The sequence below is a fragment of the Nasonia vitripennis genome (assembly GCF_009193385.2).
Source record: "Nasonia vitripennis strain AsymCx chromosome 1 unlocalized genomic scaffold, Nvit_psr_1.1 chr1_random0012, whole genome shotgun sequence".
Lineage (NCBI taxonomy): Eukaryota > Metazoa > Arthropoda > Insecta > Hymenoptera > Pteromalidae > Nasonia > Nasonia vitripennis.
The window spans coordinates 810,049-829,747 of record NW_022279600.1 but is presented as its reverse complement, the minus strand read 5'-3'; the positions used below and the strand labels follow the sequence as shown (position 1 = coordinate 829,747).

General features: G+C 32.8%; 1 protein-coding gene across 8 annotated transcripts in view; it reads left to right on the top strand.

The window, feature by feature from the left end:
• Positions 1–450: 450 nt before the first annotated feature.
• LOC100117424 (major facilitator superfamily domain-containing protein 6) overlaps positions 451–19,699 on the top strand; it is a 380,954-nt gene continuing 361,705 nt past the window's right edge. For 6 of the 8 annotated variants that reach the window (XR_004226442.2, XM_031921504.2, XM_031921503.2 and 3 more), the window contains exons 1-2: positions 451–1,726; positions 1,879–2,278. Coding sequence is in view for 7 of the 8 variants with exons in the window: in XM_031921504.2 (XP_031777364.1) it covers positions 1,317–1,726; positions 1,879–2,278 (810 nt within the window). In the remaining variant the exon portion in view is untranslated. The remainder of the gene's footprint in view (positions 1,727–1,878; positions 2,279–19,699) is intronic. The other 2 variants (XM_031921502.2, XM_032601406.1) reach the window with 1 other exon arrangement.

Below are 19,699 nucleotides of genomic sequence, written 5' to 3'. Positions count from 1 at the left end.
AAAAATCTTTGTTAAGATATATTATATTATAGGCACAATAATACGCATTAAAAACTATATGAAGTTATTCGAATTCGGGATATGTATGTTTTATTATTTATATTATGTTTTATTATTAGAAAAGCAGAATATATATATATATATATATATATATATATATATATATATATATATATATATATTCTGCTTTTCTACTACTTTCACGACAGTACATATATTATCAATCATCTTTTTAAACTATTTTAATATATGGTATATTGTACAAAAAAATACGTATAATTGTTTGTCTACATTTCAACAGACAATATTATGAACTGGTTCATTTATATACATATTTTCATGTATGTATATATTGTCTTGCACAGCATCCTACATGTTTGACTGTATGTAGACGTATATAACAATGTTTGAACAAATGTTCTGTAAGCCTGTATGCACTATGTAGGCTATTTTATAGGCTATTTTACAAAACGATTTAGAAAGAATCTTTGATTAAGTTTGACAAACACTTCGCACAATTATATAGAAATTTTATAAACATTGCACGTAATAATACAGAAATATTTTATGGAATTTTTTATGTAATGTTTATTCTATACTATTTTGTAATATTATATGAAATATTTATGTAATATGTCATGATACATTTCATAGTAGTCTTTAATTCGGTATGGAATTCGAATGCCAAAGTATACAACATTATACAAGTTATATACAGTTTATGTATATGAAAATAAAAAATGAATTGATACATTTATAATTGTAAATAAAGTGTATACAAATATTTTAAATTCCTAAACATATAAAAAAATTGTCATCACAGAACAGAAATACACACTTTAATACACTTTTGTTCAGTTCATGCATTTGTATTCATTTATATTTGTTTGTATATACTTTTTTATCCTCACTAAGGAATTGTTAATATGAATGACCGCACAGATTTAGAATAGGCCATATTTACATAATGCACAATCCCATACACATACATATTTTTTATTTTTATAAGCGTTAAAATAATGCATCTAGTCTAGATATTGAAAATTCTTTGTAATTTTATATTTTAGAGGTTAGGAGAATGACGGTATAGATAGACAAAAATACGCTATGCGCGGACGCAGTAGCTCTCTTATTGATTGAACAGTGTAGTAATACGTTGTGTACTGTGTCATTGATTCAGAGCTTGGCTGGCGAAAAACAGTTCTCCGGATCAAAATCATCGCTAAAAAACGTAAAAAGCAATAATATTAAGAAAAATTGTTTTCTAAGTCATATACACATCCATAAATTTTTAGAAAAGGTATAAATACGAAACCATGCAAAATTTCGGGCACGAGGAATATGATTACAAGGCAGAGACATACGATAATGAAAGTATTTCAACTAGTCAAAATTTACCTCAAGTGCCTGGAGCACGACCTATTGTAAATCCAGAAGCTGAAGGCACTGTTGACCCTAGTATATATCCTCAACCAAAAGAAGCAACGCACAAAATACGCGGTAAAAATGATTTTATCGAGTATCTCTTTGGTGCTGTAGACCAAGAGCTTCTCACTGTCAAGACGTTTTACTTTTTTTTCTACTCAGCATTTGGCTCACTTTTTCCACTTATGGGCGTTTATTTTAAACAAATGGGCATGAATGCTGGTCAGTGCGGGCTACTGATTGGTTTAAGACCATTTATAGAATTCTTTAGTGCGCCGTTTTGGGGTTCATGGGCTGACAGGTCAGTAAGTGTTAATAAATACACACACACACACACGCACACACACCCGCGCGCTCACACACACACAATTAATAAATAAGTACGGACATTTGTATGCAAATCCTACATTATCTTCTGATACATATTTAATTAATTTCTCCAATTTATCGTAGGTGGCAGAAAGGTAAATTAATTCTTTTGGCCTCCTTGTCTTGTTGGATCATCTTCACGCTACCTCTTGGTTTTATTCAACCTCCAGCTACATCGTGTATGCTTTATAAAAATCATACAAATTATTTATACATACCGGATGCTGACCAAAAAATGGTCAAAAGATCCTTAGACAATCAACTTTCACCAGAAATATTCATTACAGACACAAAATTTAGAACAGTTAATAACATTTCATTTAATCAATTACATCTAAAAGAAAATGAAATTCCAAACACTTCAAGATATATTGAAGATAATGAGTTTAATAGTGATAATGCGATCCATACAAATATAGAGGTAAAGGAATTCCATGAAAATAGAAAACTTGCTGATATACCCTTACTAGATACAAATTTAAAGGTGAGTTTTTCCTATTTTTACTACTGATTCAATACACTTATTCTAACTACAGTAAATAAGAATTAAAGGGCCTCGGGGGTATAGATATAGTAAAAAAATAGTATAATGCATCCTAACTTTTAAATCAACTGGCGCACCGATGAAGCTGAAAATTGTATGTATGTTATTGTCTGATATTTTCTTTCTGCGGGAAAACGAGCTCGTAAACCTTCGTGAGCTCAGTGAATAAAAAATGATTATTTAAAATTAATGCTTTTTATGCTGTCAGAACAAAACGTAAAAACAACACATTTATTTTTGTTTTTATACTAACCCCAAGACGAGTAATAACTAAATAACCATTTTTTGCAATTTATAGACAACGAAATAGGTCGCTTGCCTGTAGAAAGGGTATATTAAACAATTGCAAGGATAATTTCCAGCGTCATCGGCGCACTAATTGATTCAAAAGTTAGGATTTTTTGTATAGCTATATCTATACTCCAGAGGGCCCTTAACGAAGTGCTTGTGGCATTGATCTTCTGCATTATTTTCATCATTATTTTTGTTTTGCTTCTTTCCTAAAAAAAACTTTGTGATGGCATTTTTTGAAATTTATATAAAAACATGTAGTGAGTGTGTTTTTCGAGTCTACGTATAGGTACTTGTCAGCGGCAGTGTTCACGTGTCCATCAACGCCGTTACTGAAAAAATTACAAATATCTCTACCTTAACATCGGGCATTAATTGTTACAAACAATTTAGCTAAAATGCATTTGAAAGAAAATAAAATTACCTACTTTTCCTCATTTGGTCCTCGGAATCAACCGCTTTGTTTGGCAGATAAAATGAAAAAGGTGATTTTTTTAAAATTCATATCTCTAAAACTAAACATTATAACCTAGCGAAAAAAATTATGTCGATAGGACACGTGTCAAACTATATTCCATTGAAATTTCAAGTGATTTGACTACTTTTTTTTATTAAGAAATTAAAAACTGAAAAAAAATGAGTTTTTTTGTGCCTCGATTACGGACGCAAAAAGGCCTTATTGCACTTAAGATTTCAGGAAAAAGTAGATATTCTGTGTGTTTTCGCTAAGTTCATTGAACAGCTTTCAAATCTCTACAGTTCGCAAGATATTAAGGTTTCAATTTTTTTTTTAATTTTTTGATTCCTCATATCTCTAAAACAATGTAGTCAAATGCTTCAAAATTTTATTTGTTGATTGACCATAAAAAAAACTATCTGCTGCTAAAATTTTAAATTTTGATTTCGTCAAGCGGTTCTCAACTAAAAAGCTAAAATGTAAAAATCGTTTTCTCGAAAATTGTTCGAGCGACCTATCTAATGAATAGCCTGTTGTTTTGATGGTTAGGTTGGTTAGAAAGACATGTAAACATGCGTAAATTTCTGTGAAAAAAAAATTGACGTTAGTGTTCGTATTCTATAATAAAAAAACAAAAGGGTCTGCAAACTTTTGGACAGTGAACCATCCAACCCTTGATATATAGATATATTAAAACTATATTTTATTTATTGTACCTATAAATTTAGTTGGAGAAAGATACGTGCCAATGAATTGGCAGCGGTTTTTTACTCATTTTACAAATTTTATTCAACAATTCTTTTAATCATCACATCTCTTGGAGAAAACATACTGTTAATGGAGTTGGCATCAGTTTTTCATGGCAATTTTTTGGTTACTAGCTATTTTACACAAATCCTGTTTTTTTTTAAACTAAACGGTTTTATGAGCTGAAAAAAGAACCTAGCCAAGGCGATCAAAAGATGGATATTTTCTCAAAATTTCAACTTAGAGCCTTTTTACTCCCGTAATCGTACGGCATAGAAAACCCATTTTTCTTAGTTTTGGATTTTTAGCTTAAAAACTAGTCATTAAAATGGGTTAAAATTTTCAAGAAAATATATATTATTGTTCTTATTGTCAACATTTTTTTTTAAACGTTTGACGATTTACGTTTTGGAAATAGTACTTTTTTTTAAATCACCTTTTTTATTGCAAAAATTGAATGGAAGAGTCAATCTGGAAAATCTTGCAGGAAAAAGTAGGAAATTTTATGCTCTTTTAGATACGCTATTGTTGAATATATTTAATAAATGATATTATTAAAAAAAAGCAAAAATATTTTTTCAAAAATTGAAAAATAGCTATATAGTCATAAATATTCAGAATCATAAGAAAAATTTTTTCGAATTCAGAATCAGAAAAAATATATGATGCCAAATTTTATTAGGATCGATTGCGTGGTTCCAGAATTATGACGGTATATGCACACACACACACACACACATCCGCACGGACATTTTCTAAAAACGCATGATTCGTACTTCAAACACCTCTAAATGCGTTTCTACGAATTTTCGGCGAAACTGAAAATTTTACTATTACAACGCTTCCTCTTAGGAGACAGCAAAAGTAAGTCACCTATTTGACTACAATACGGAACAACAAAATGATGCCTTGTCCCCATGTTCCATACTTTTTGTACATAATATGGAATAGCGTTAGACATTATAATAATTTTCTTTTATTAAACAACAACCCTAGAAACGATTTTTGGTACATATAATTGAATAACAATTTCGGTGTGACACGCCCTATTTGGCCCAAAAGCTTTAATTGATTGCCTGACCGTTTGTCGATATCAGACCAGACAGGTACTGGTATGAAGGTTTATGTAAACGACATCCTGTTGTGAAAGTACGCACAGCAAAAAAATTTAGGACTTGATCGAGCTTCTGTTACTAAGGAAAAGTTAAGAAACTGGTTTGCGGAAGTACACAGTTACTTGGACGATAAGAATTTATTCAATGTTGAACTTCCAAGTATTTTTAATTGCGATGAAACAAACATCCAACTGTGTCCAAAGCCTGAAAAAGTGCTTGCTAAGAAAGGTGCTCGAACTGTATATAAAGTGATAGATGCTAACAAAAAGGAAAGTGTAACAGCTCTATTTATGTATAGTGCCAGTGGTGTACGAGCTCCACCCATGGTTTTGTATACCTATAAAGTCAAAGGACCTAAGAAGGTAGTCGACAGTTTCCCTAGTAATTGAGGAATAGGATTGTCAGAAAGTGGTTGGATGACAACCGAAAAATTTTATGAATACTTCACAAATGTATTCTACAAGTGGCTAGTAACTGAAAAAATCAAGTTCCCAGTTATCGTTTACATTGATGGGCACTCATCGCACTGTAGTATACCTTTAGTCAAGTTTTGCAGAGAGAGAAGCATAGAGTTAATCTCATTGTACCCGCAAGCAACTCATATATTTCAGCCAATTGACGTAGGACTATTTCATCCCTTCAAGGAAATCCTATCAAAGAAAGTGTTGTACAGTCAGAATATGAGAATATTGTGGTCGTTGAAGAAATTAGCAACACTGACTTTGGAGCAGTCAGTGTAAACAGCTGTAACTCTCAAATAATAGCACCTTTAACACTGATGGATAATTCTAATAATTGCAACCTTTTAATACCTTTGAAAGCTGAGTTTTTTGAAAATATTGCTATCCTGCCTGAAACCAATAATGTATTAGAGCTTCAACCAACTACGAGTATAACCGAAGGCCAAGTGAACAAGGAGAATGATAAAACACTGACTAATCAACGTATATTAGATTTTAATTATTGACTGTATAATTATGTTAATTATAATAGGTTAAATATAACATTGTTTTATTACAGGCACTGATGTCACTGATCCTGTAACTTTTAATCGAGTTTCTACATTGCCTAAACAATAATTACCAGAGAAAAAGAAGTAAAACTGAAAAATTCTAAAAAACCTAAACTACCATCAGCTGGAACGTCAAATGAATGGCTAAGGATTCAAAAAGAGAAGGAAAAAGAAAAGCGTCTTAAAAAAGAAAAAAAAGAAAAGAGGAAAAAATTACAAGGAGAAGAAAGAAAAATAGCCGAGGATAAGAAAAAGTTGGAAACTCAGATGAAAGAAATCCAAAGGATAAAAACTAAAAAATTATGATTTATAATTATTTAAACTATTATAAGTGACTTATTTGAATATTGTTCTACGTAGACAAACGCAAGAAAAATTGATGTGTAAAAGATTATATGTGAAACAAAATTTTTATATCGAATAAAAGTATAAGTACTTTTAATTATGTTATTCAATTTTATAATTTATTGATATGAACCCTGTTAATTCAAAATATTATAATAAAAGAAAATTATTATAATGTCTAACGCTTATTATGTACAAAAGGTATGGAACATGGGGACAAGGCATCATTTTGTTGTTCCGTATTGTAGTCAAATAGGTGATTTACTTTTGCTTCCTCCTAAGAGAAAGCGTTGTAATAGTAAAATTTTCAGTTTCGCCGAAACTTCTTAGAAACGCATTTAGAGGTGTTTGGAGTACGAGAATCATGCGTTTTTAGAAAATGTCCGTGCGGATGGCTGAGTGTGTGTGTATACCGTCATAATTCTGGAACTACGCGATCGATCGTAATAAAATTTGGCATGCATATGTTTCCTGATTCTGAATTCAAAAATTTTTTTTTTATGATTCTGATTATTTATGACCATATAGCTAATTTAATAATTTTAATCATTTTTGAAAAAATATTTTTGCTTTTTTTTATATGATTTATTAAATATATTTAACGATGGTGTATCTAAAAGAGCATAAAATTGCCTACTTTTTTTCTGCAAGATTTTTCAGATTGACCGTTCCGTTCAATTTTTATAATAAAAAAAGGTTATTTTTCAATAAAATTTAATATTTTCAAAATTAAATCGTCAAACATTTAAAAAAAATTTTTTGACAATAAAAACAATAATATATATTTGCTGGAAAATTTTAAACCATTTTAATGACTAGTTTTCAAGCTAAAAATCGAAAACTAAAAAAATGCGTTTTCTATGTCGTACGATTACGGGAGTAAAAAAGCTTTAGTCAAGTTGAAATTTTGCAAAAATATCGATCTTTTGATCACCTCGGATAAGTTCTTTTTGCAGCTTATAAAACCGTTTAGTTTAAAAAAAAAACAGAATTCAAATTCTTTGTCTCTCACCCGGTATACCCTATATAACTAAAAAGTACTATTTTTGTTAAACCATCTAACTCGCTAACTAAAGTTTAGAATGTTTTAAGACAATTCATAATTTTATGAGGATATGAGACCCCTATGGTATTTAAAATATTGAGGTTTAAATTTGTTCATGGAAATTATATCATTTGATATTGTGACGGGTTCTGCAGTAAAATAATTAAGGAATCAAGGAAATCAAATACACCAGCAAGATTAAGCAAATCAATTTTTGGAAGTATTTGAGCAAACTTAAGACTCTTAAACTTTAGAAGAATTTCATAATGCTGAAGCAAGGGGTCAATGGACTGGTAATATTGAAAAGAAGGGACTCTACGATTACTGGCTTGGTATCAAGCACAAAAATAATGGTATATAATCATCTATCAATAAGTGATTTATAATTGTACATATATTTACAAATAATCTATTTACAATCATTTAGATGTTTTACATATTTAGATAAAACCGATACAAGTGTTAAACATAATAACCGCTCTTTACCAAAAATCACATCAGTTCAAAATCTTAGCAGACGCTATAATATCAGCCCCTGCTGAAAGTGACAAAGGATCTACGCAACAAAATTTAGATAAAGATACTGAGAACCACAGTATTACGCTTGAAACGTCAGCATGTATAAATGAAATTCCTATAGATGAATCTGTAAATGAGAATGCTCTAAGTTCGACAGAGTTTACTTCTACAGACCAGATTTTAGAACTACCAATTATATTGGTTCTGCAGTAAAATAATTAAAATTGAAAGTATTTAAAAAATCATTAATATACTGTATATTTGAACAATATTGTATCTATTGAAATTATAAGTTTTTTGGAGGAACCTACGTGTCAAAGAATTGGCAGCGGTTTTTTATTATTACTAAAAAAAACCGCTGCCAATTCATCGGCACGTAGCTTCCTTTAAATAAATTTATAGGTCTAATAAATAAAATATTGTTTTAATATACAGTATATTCTGCCTGCTAATGTATGAAATTGTAAGGTTTATTGTCTAAAAGTTTGCAGACCCCTCTGTTTTTTTATTATAGAATACGAACGCTGCCGTCAATTTTTATTCACATATATATACAGGGTGAGTCATTTTAATCTTTAATCTCAATTATCTCGTTGGCAAAGCATGCCAGCGAAAAAAGTTTCGGATAAAAGTTTTAGGATTTTTCCCTGGCTATCTGATGATGACCTTGACAATGTCATTAAGCGTGACCTTCAAGGTCATTTGAAGGTCAAGTCGATTTTTTCAAATAGAAACCCCTACTTTTGGCACCAGAAATGGAAAGAGCGGGAAATTTTACGTTTGAATATGACCTTGCCTTGACCTTCAATTCAATGGTCAAGGTCATTGGCCATGCCGATAACAGTACAACTGGTTAGCTGAACTCGAATGCATTCAAGGAGAAAATGTTACCCACAAAAGTTTCAGTTTTCTCCCCGGCTGACGAATGGTCATCTTGACCCTGTCGTTAAACAGAATCTTCCAGGGCATTTCAAGGTCAAGTTGATTTTTTGAAATGAAAACCCCTACTTTTAGCCCCATAAATGAAAAGAGAGTGACATGCGTTCAAAAATGAAAAAATTTTCAATATTTCCAGAAATTTTCAATATTTTCTAAAATTTTCGTAATTTTTTCAGTTTTCAAAAATTTTCAAAGTCATTCCATTATTTTGTATTAGTGTCAATTTTCAAAATTCTTGATGAGTTAAGTCATTCCATTATTTTGTATTAGTGTCAATTTTTGAGAGTGAACTACTCTTAACAGTTATGTAGATAGCAAATTAGTGCAGAAAAGCTTAATCGTGTTTTTTACTTCTTGTAAATCGATAATTATTATTGAAAAAAATCTGTTTCCCTGTTTACTGGTCTGTAACAAATTATTTTGATCATGGCTGATTATGGTCCCAACGAAATCGTTGATATGATCATGATTTTGGGAGAAAGTCGAAATAATTATGCAGCAGCTGCCAGACTTTATGCTGAACGCTATCCCAATAGGAGACACCCAAGTAATGTTACTATTCAAACCTTAACTCAGAGAGCTCGAAATGGAGCTTTTGTTCGTCAACGCCGTCATCATGAATACGACGAAAACGATCCTCCTGTTATTACCATTCTAGCGATTATTCATCTTGATCCTCACATTAGTACTCGACAAATAGAAAGAGAAATAGGTATACCTCAATCAACAGCATCCCGAATATTGAGAGCGAGAAGATATCATCCTTATCACATAACATTAACACAACAGTTAACTCCAAATGATATGATTTTGCGAGTACGTTTTTGTCGATGGGCAATACGAATGATTCAACAAGATCAAGACTTTTTCAGGCACGTTCTTTTTTCAGATGAATCAACATTCAGAAACACTGGAGAATTGAATAGACATAATTGCCATTATTGGTCAGATGAAAATCCTCATTGGTTCAGGCCCATAGACAATCAATACCGCTGGAGTGTTATGGTCTGGTGTGGAATCATCAATGGCTATTTGATTGGTCCTTATTTCTTTGAAGAGAACGTGAATGGGGTAAACTTTTTGAGATTACTTCGAGACATTTTACCTGAATTACTAGAAAATGTAGACCTAGCCACAAGGCTAAGAATGTGGATCCAATTAGATGGAGCACCACCACATTATGCACGCATTGTTCGTGATTATTTAAACACCCGCTACAATGGTAGGTGGATTGGGCGAGGTGGCCCAGTTGCCTGGCCCCCTCGTTCACCTGATTTAACCCCTCCCGATTTTTACTTATGGGGATATCTTAAAAATGATGTTTATGCTCAACGGCCAACAACGCGAGATAATATGATCGAACGCATTCGTACAGCTTGTGCAGCAATCCCTCGAGAGGTTCTACTTAGAACCATAAGACAATTCAGAGCTCGACTTGATCTTTGCATCCAACAAAACCGCGGTAATTTCGAACAATTAATCAATGGTTAACCCAGTTAACATTCCATAAAAATACCAAAAAAATAACAAAAAGGGAAAAAACAAAAAAAACAAATAAAAAAAAATACAAAAAAAATAAAACAAAAAATGGGATGCTAAATCCTTTTGACAACCTTCTCGATTGTGCATCCTGGGTTCGGCTGATGTCAAAGGTAATTTCCGCACAAAAGATGATTTGTTTCCAAAATCACATGTTCGAACGTAAAATTTCCCGCTCTTTCCATTTCTGGTGCCAAAAGTAGGGGTTTCTATTTGAAAAAATCGATTTGACCTTCAAATGACCTTGAAGGTCATGCTCAATGACATTGTCAAGGCCATCATCAGATAGCCAGGGAAAAATCCTTAAACTTTTACCCGAAACTTTTTTCGCTGGCATGCTTTTCCAACGAGATAATTGAGATTAAAGATTAAAATGACTCACCCTGTATATATATATATATATATCAGTATGACATGAATTCATAGGGAGGTACTTTAACAACGTGCAACGATACTCCTATAAGAGGATGCAAAAGTTTTGAGAAAAATCGGTTTTTACTTTTTAGCTCTTTACTTGAGAACCGCTTGACGAAATCAAAATTTCAAATTTTAGCAGCAGATAGTTTTTTTTTTATGGTCAATCACCAAATAAAATTTTGAAGCATTTGACTACATTATTTTGGCGATATAAGGTATCAAAAAATTAAAAAAAAAAAATTGAAATCTTGATATTTTAAGAACCATAGAAGTTTAAAAGCTGCGCAATGAACTTAGCCAACACACATAAAATATCTACTTTTTCCCAAAATCTCAAGTGCAATAAGGCCTTTTTACGTCCGTAATCGAGGCACAAAAAAACTCATTTTTTTTTAGTTTTTGTTTTCTTATTGAAAAAAATAAGTAGTCAAATCACTTGAAATTTTAATGAAATATAGTATAACAAGTGACCTATCGACATAATTTTTTTTGCTAGGTTATAATGTTTAGTTTTAGAGATATGAATTTAAAAAAAAATCATCTTTTTCATTTTATCTGCCAAACAAAGCGGTTGATTCCGAGGACCAAATGAGGAAAAGTAGGTAATTTTATTTTCTTTGAAATGCATTTTAGCTAAATTGTTTGTAACAATGGGATAATTGAAAAAAATTCAAAATAGTGTTTTTCAAAAATCAAAAAATTGCCATATAAAAAATAGTTGAGAAAATAAAAAATAACAGTTTTTCCCGAATTCAGAATCCAAAAATAGATATGCATGTCAAATTTGATTGATATTGACGGAGTAGTTCTTGAAATATTGCGGTATATACACACACACATCCATACGGACATTTTCTAAAAACACTCAATTTGAACTTCTAACACACCAAAAAGTATTTTCTAGAAGTTTTGACGAAACTTAAAATTTTACTATTACAAAGCTTCCTATAGGAGGAAGCAATAAGTCTAAATCAAAGTTTGAAATTTCGTTTGAATTCGTAAAAATGTGAACTTCAAAATGATGTATGAATTACCTATGAATATACATTTATTAATTTAAACGACTATCAACTCTAAAAAACCCCTCAAATTTGTTCTAGCATTGGTACTTTTACCTCAGGTTACAATAAGGTTATCTACAGCAATCTATTGTGCGTGATTGTGCATAGTCATACGTTTATCAAAGAACCTTCGCGCTACCGCTAGTGCACCTTCTCGACAAAATTAATGTGTCAAAACTTTGACGTAAAATATCTGCCAAGACTCGACGCAAGCACTCGCGTGGATCATCACAAACACGACGTGTGAACATCTTGTGACCCTTGGTTCATATCGGTGGATTGGAAACTGGGCACCAGCACATCGCTTTAGGACATGCAGGTCTGCCACAACAGAGAAGAGCGAGATCGACACCGCGATCCACGGAAAACCTATGAGCTCGTCTTCAACTTTACGAGAGGATGAGAACGAGTTTATGACGGAACGTCTGATCATGTTCGAGGACGTGGAGAAGACGATAGACGTCAACAAGGAGCCAACGCGGCCCCCATAGATCGGCAGTGTCGAAAGTCCGACCAACCTCAAGCTTAGCTTATCCGTGACACCCGGCCACAAATCCAAGCCTACCGCCGCTATCCGCCAGCATCATCAAGACCCTCACGTCCGAAATGATCTAGGTTGCTCAATAGCAACAGCAGCAGGTCCTCAAAGACAAGATATGCAAGATAATAAGGCTCTAGAGAAGTCATAGTAATTCTGAACTTTAATTAAACGCATTAAACCGGTAGAAAATCAGTTTGAAAAACACTTTTTACAAGGTAAAATGTTGGCAACTATAAGTTGAGTCTCCACCCTAGCAGAAAAGAACCCAACAGTTGATTATGGTTGGCCAACGAACCTGCTAAAACCGTCACTTCGACCAATAGTTTACCGTTGGTAAGCATTTCTACCAGGGCATAAATATACGCTAATGAATGTAGTGAAATCAATTTTATATATGTCAAGCATCAAGCATTAATGTTCAGCAGGTGAGATTAGATCAGCTTACTGGTGGTTATTAAAAAAAAGGTTACGATTTTCAAAAAATATTATTTTAATGCACACTTGCCGTCGCGTCTTCTTATAATTTATTGATGAAACATTCTAATTGTTTTTATTAAGGTGTAAATCTGTAAAATCATATTAAAATTACAACATTTTTTTATTATAATCTAAAAGGAGTTTTGCTATATTGTAAAAATCTTTAAAATTTATCCGTCCAAGTTTACAGCAAAGAAAAAATCTCAAGCTAAATTTAATAATTAGCAAAAATACTAAGAATTTTTGGAATCAGATTGGCTTTACGATTCTTTTTTTACCATAAACTTTTGCGTATGGATGAAGTGTTTTATTGAATTTCTCTGTTTTCATTAAAAAGGCGATAAATGTGCATAATTGTGTGGGGAATGATCGTTAAGTAATAAATAAGTTGTTTAAAGTCAGTACACGTCGTAGACTATAAGACGACGGGACGGCAAGTGTGCATTAAAATAATATTTTTGAAAATTGTAACCTTTTTTTAAATAACCACTAGTCAGCTGATCTTATTTCACCTGCTGAACTTTTATGCTTGATGCTTGATATATATACAATTAATCTCACTACATTTATTAGCGTATATTTATGCCCTGGTAGAAATGCTTACCAACGGTAAACTGTTGGCTGAAGTGACGGTTTTAGCAGGTTCGTTGGCCAACCATAATCAACTGTTGGGTTCTTTTGTATATTGTGTGTCAACATGTTACAATACTGTATAGTGTTGTAACATGTTGACTTCTAGCTCGCGCGTTATTTATTTGAATGAAACCTGCTAAGCTTCGGGCTGACGCACAAGGAGCTAACGTGTCACAAAAGTCGTCGATTTGACGACGAGGATCGGCCTCGGCTGACTCAGCGTCTCCGCTTACTGCGGACTGCGGAGAGTGGCGGGATGATTCTCTGCTTGGCTGACTGAAATGGAAGTTAGAAGCAGGGTTTGCATGCAGAACAAAGATTCTCACTCGATATATTTGTGTTAAATTTTTCGGTCCGCTTTCGCCCGGTATAACCTTAATTTACCTAGATTGGCAAGTAAAATTTCTTCCGGCCGTCGCTCGGTCCGGGTATTATATGCTCGCGTGTATATTATATAGAACAGGGTACTACCATCCTGATTCGGTGAAACATCTGAAGGGGGGAAAGGAGTGGATGATAATATTTAATTAAGGGATTAAGCCAGTATTATATTGTATTTATAAATGATGTTCGTTTATTCACTTGATTATTACATTACTATTTACACTGGCTATTAACACTCGGTCGGTAATTTGCCTACGCCTTATCTGTTGCTGCTCTCTTATCTTCCGGGCGGGGCCTGCCGTCTCAGATTATATAAAATATATTCCTTTAATTATGATTTTTTAGTAATTAAGAAGCATCTTAGAAGAAATGTTATATGATAGTTCTAGAAGCGTTGAGATTTAATGGCAAAATGCAATAAAGCGGAAAAATGTAAAGTTAAGTTTTTAACAAAATAAAAATGTAATAACGTTCTGATGGAAAGGTAATATATACGTGAAGTCAACATGTGTCGGGAACATTAGGTTCGATCCCACCTCCCTTACGAAAAAAACCTGCAGAGAAATCTGCAGAGATCCCTGCAGAAAAATTTACTGAGATCTCTGTAGAGTTCTCTGCAGGGAATTGGGACTCTCTGCAGACATTATTATATGCTCAGCTCAGTAGAGATCTCTTCTGACTTCTCTGCAGACTTTCCTGCAGGGATCTTTGCTGATTTATACATTAATTTCTACAACAAATTCTTCAGAAAATCCCTTAAAAAATTACATACAATTAAAAGGGAGCAATCAAAATAATAATATCTAAATACAAATTTGAAGTAACATTTATTTATGTCTCATATTATTTATAGCGATTTGACATACTTGCGAAAATGCACTTTGTAAGAATACATAAACAATTCTCTTCTTGAGAATACATAAACAATATCAGAGAACGTCAATGAGTCACAATTTTGACTCGTTTTTCCTACATTATATAAATATAACTTTTGGATACGTTTTTGGTTTCAAACCATACAAATAATACGTAGTGCAGGATTGAATCCCTAATAATTACTACTTTATTTTTTGTTTTAATCTTTGTCTGTGATAGCCACATTTATTCCTTACACCGTAATGAAATATGGTTTCCCAGTTCTTTGGTGTTCCAAAAACTTTCATACACTGATCTATAAAAAAGTAACATATAGTTAGAAAATTATGCTTCAAATACCAATTTCTCGAAATAAAGAATAACTTGAAAAGTAGTAATTTAAACTTACTTTTGGCCGCTATTTTTCATTTTTTATTTATAATCCCAACAATTGAAATCATGTCTGACGAACAAATGTCTCCTTCCATTACAAACCCTAACATTACAGAATTTCAAATAAATAGATACATTTGCAAAACCCAAGCCCCATTCATAGTCCACATAGAATCAACTAATAACAAGAATAATATCGGTCATATAGATCCCATTAGACTAGGCGAAATCTTAATCAAAGCACAAATCAACTTCGAAAATGTCCGAAAAGTGGGCCCCAAAAAGAATAGAATTGACATTCTCCTCACTTGAGGAAGCGAATCTCACGGTAGAAACTCCTAAAGCTATCTATGAGCACTGGATATATTACATCCCCAACTACAAAGTTCTGAAAATCGGCCAAGTCCACGGAATCGATACTACTTATTCTATTGATAAATTAAAGTTAGCCATAGAATCTGATTATAAAGACGTGAAAATCGAAAGAATTTCCAAAAAAGTGAACGAAGAGCTTGAGCCAATAAGCTCGATTAAAATATTTTTCAAATCCATCAAACTTCCCGAAAAAGTCAAATTTTTCGGCGTCTCTGTTAATGTATACCCCTACATTTTTAACGTTTTGCAATTCAAAAATTGTTACCGATTTAGCCATTCAGCAAGCAACTGCATCCGAAATTCCGTTTGTGCGGAATGCTCTTCGGAGCATGACTCTGCTTCCAACTGTACCTTATCAAAACGGTGTATCAATTGTAAAGGGAAATACTCCGCCCTGGATAAATCATGCCTAAAATATCTAGAACAGAAAGAAATTAAATACGCCATGGCGACCAAAAATATTTCTCTCAATCACGCGAAAAGTTTATTCTACTCGGGATATCTCAATCATTATCGAAATACGCAAACAGAAAGCCCTTATCCTCATGCTCGAACCAACAGTGTTAGTAAACATCCTAGTCTTGAAAGCAAGAACCTGCTTCATAATCCCGCAAAGATAAACAAACGCAGAAGATCTAATTCGCCAACAGTACAGCTAAGCGACGATGATACTCAAACTCCAGAAAACCGCCGGGTATCGGACTATATCCCAAGACATACTGCAGTTTCGCAAAAGCAAGGCGATGACAAATTAGACTCATAGATTCCATTCTCGATCTAGTAAAACAAAATGCCGCTATGCACGCGACGGTTTTTACCTTAACCGAAATCCTTGCCAAAGAAAAAGGGATTCAACTGAATCCACGAAAACAATTATCCATGTAAATAGTAATCGTTATAATCGTAGAACAAACGTGATCAATATAGTTTTTAATAAAATTTTTAACATTAAAATTATAAGTATATCTGTGATACCTAATAAGCGCATGCCTATAGACTTATCATACATCTCGTTCAATAAAGTGCGACTTCAAATAGCTTCAAATAAGACGGAACCTTCCGCCAATACCTTTTTCACCAACTTTCGCTATTACAGCCGCGTCTCTGATTCTTTCGACCAAAATAATATCGGCTTTAAAATCATCACAATCAATCCTCGCTATTACACCATTATACCAGCCAACACAATGAGAACGTCCAAATACCTCTTTCTCCATAGCCCTACCATACAAACATCTGCCGCTACACACCCTTACACCAAGGTGATTCGTAAGCTTCTTACCCAACTCTCAACTAGACATAAAAAAATTTTCTCCAAAATCTATTCCATAACTTCTCAACTGCACTGCAACCTTAAAGCCCACTCCGATAGTAAGACAGTAAAATGGCCCTAGACAAGCATTTCAAAATTCTGCAGTGGAATTGTCGTAGCCTGAAGGGGAAAGCGTATGAATTAGATTCTCTATTATATAATTACAATGTTGCGTGTCTTCAAGAAACGTGGCTAAATAGCCAAGATATTGTTAGACTAAAAAATTTCAATATCAGCAGAAGTGACCGTTTAACCGAAACTCATGGTGGTGGATTAAGCACTGCAGTCAGAAATAACATAAGTTTTAAAAATATTCCTTTGTCCGAAAAATTCAACGGATTCGAAATTTTAATCACCGAAATAAAAATTCACAAAGAAACCATCACGGTTTTTAATCTATACAGGGATCAAAGAATCAGAACAGAAATTAAAACTATCAAAAATCTAATCAAATATATTACAGATTTCAATAAAGTAGTAATTTGTGGCGACTTCAACGCTCATCACTCTATGTGGAGTAGACCTGGAAGAAAAAACCCATGACACTGACTTTAGTTCTTTAAACGCAATAGAAGCTTATGACAAAATAAATTCTCTAATCATTGACACTATAATGGATGCTGGAGCAAAGATATCCAAAGGTGACAGAGTCATTAACTCCAAACCACCCTGGTGGAACTCAGAGCTCGATTGCGCTGTAGAAATCAGAAAATCGAATTTAGACGCATATCGCAATAATAAAATCTCCGAAAATTACTTGAAATATATCGAATCAGTGAACGCACTCAAATCACTAACAAAAACCACGAAGTCCAAATACACTCAAAACTTTATGCAATCTTTAGGAGTAAATACCCCGACAAATTCAATTTGGCAAATGATTGGAGGTTTAAAAGGATTCCTAACTACAAACCAAAAGACTACAAACTTTAATTACGAAGATCCTAAAATAAAAGCCACTATAGAAAAACTCTGCATAAATACAGATGCCGAAACCATAAATATCCCATACACAAACTACAAACAAAGGCTTTCCTCAAGGATCGGTACTTAGTCCAATTCTATTTAATTTGTACGTAAGAAATATAACCCGAAACATCGGTGAATGTAAAAACCTCCAATTTGCTGACTACTACTTACTAACTTTACTACGCACTAACTTTTTCTCATATAAACCCAGGAATAGCTAATCTAAAACTGGAAGAAGGGGTAAAGAAACTTAAAAGATGGTTAAAAAGTAGGAAATTAAATATAGCTCCACATAAATCAAACTTTATACTGATCCATAACCGTAGAAAATTATTAAAAAACATATCTCTTAAAATAGACAACACGTGTATCTAACCAACCAAGTTAAATTCTTAGGAGTAATATTCGACTCAAAACTTAGGTTGACCGATATAAATTATATTAAAAAACGCGCACAAAACACCTTAAATATAATAAAAGCATTTTCTAACAAATCCTGGGGAGTAAAACCCACGATTTTAATAAACACATATAAAGCACTAACGCGATCAATTCTTGAGTGGGGATTTTTCAAACGCAGCTGAGACACATCTTAAAAAATTAGAACCAATACACAATACGGGCTTAAAAATCTGTCTTGGACTCCCAAAATTTGCATCCAACGACCTAACTCTCAACTTATCCCATCAAACAACTCTTTCTCACCGTAGATTAACTCTAATAGACAAATACCTCCTAAAATCTGGCAGTTTAAGAAAACACCCTCTCATCCCTAAACTCCAACTACTGGCTGAAAATATAAAAAACAACAAAAAATCCAAATCCAAATTTATAATGAAAACTATAATCAATAGATATAACCTAAGTAAAAATAAACTTCAAAATATTTTCCAAACAGACCTACCCTTAACTTATGAATTCCCGTTACAATGCCAACTCAAGAATGCAAATGTGGCAACCCAAGATACCTAGACAACAAACGATGACCAATTTTCAGACCAACTCCTTAGGACTAAATACCACGATTTTAACCGTTTCTACACCGACGCTGCAGTCTGAAAACACAAATACGCCTTCTATTTCGAAAACAAAAATATAATCTTAAAACAAAAACTTTCAAATCTAACTACTAGTACGGAATCAGAACTATACGCGGTCCTAATGACGCTAAGATACATTAAATCCAATATCATTAAAAATTATGTTATTCTCTCTGACTCTAACCAGGCTCTAGCCTTTATAAAATCAAGCAATCCCAATGCTAAAATACCTGCCTCCGCTTTAGATTGTAAACTCAACATAAATTTTATAACGAAATCCGGCAACAACATTCAACTAGTCTGGATCCCAAGCCACAAAAACATTAATGGAAATGAAATAGCAGACAGATAGGCCAAAAGCGCCCTCCAATTACCTTATTAGACGGAACTTAAATCCCACTGGTACCAAATTTTTAATTCGTCAATCTCTGAATCCAATATATATATAATGAATATAATATAATGCACGCACCTTCCTAATTGACAAAAAATAATAATATTTTAAAATATAAAATTGATATAAAGAAAACATTTGAATATAAGATATGCGTTGAAATAAACTTGTTACCAAATCATCTATTTCGTGCAAATTCTTATTAGCCAAAATTTTTTCTAATAGTTTTCTATCGTCACTTTCTGATTTCTCTTCAGTTGGTTTGAATTTCTTTCTCTTTTTTGTTTTATGAATTAGAGATTGTGAAAACTCATCATCGGATTCATCACGCTTATTTTTAACCTTTTTAAATATATCTTTTGTGGGACTATCAACAATGTTATACTTTTCCAAATTTTTTATTTTGATTTCATGTCAACCCAATCTAAAATTGCAATAATAAAATAAAAATAAATTAATAAATGTTTGATTGAAGTGAATAAAACATAACTATATACCCCG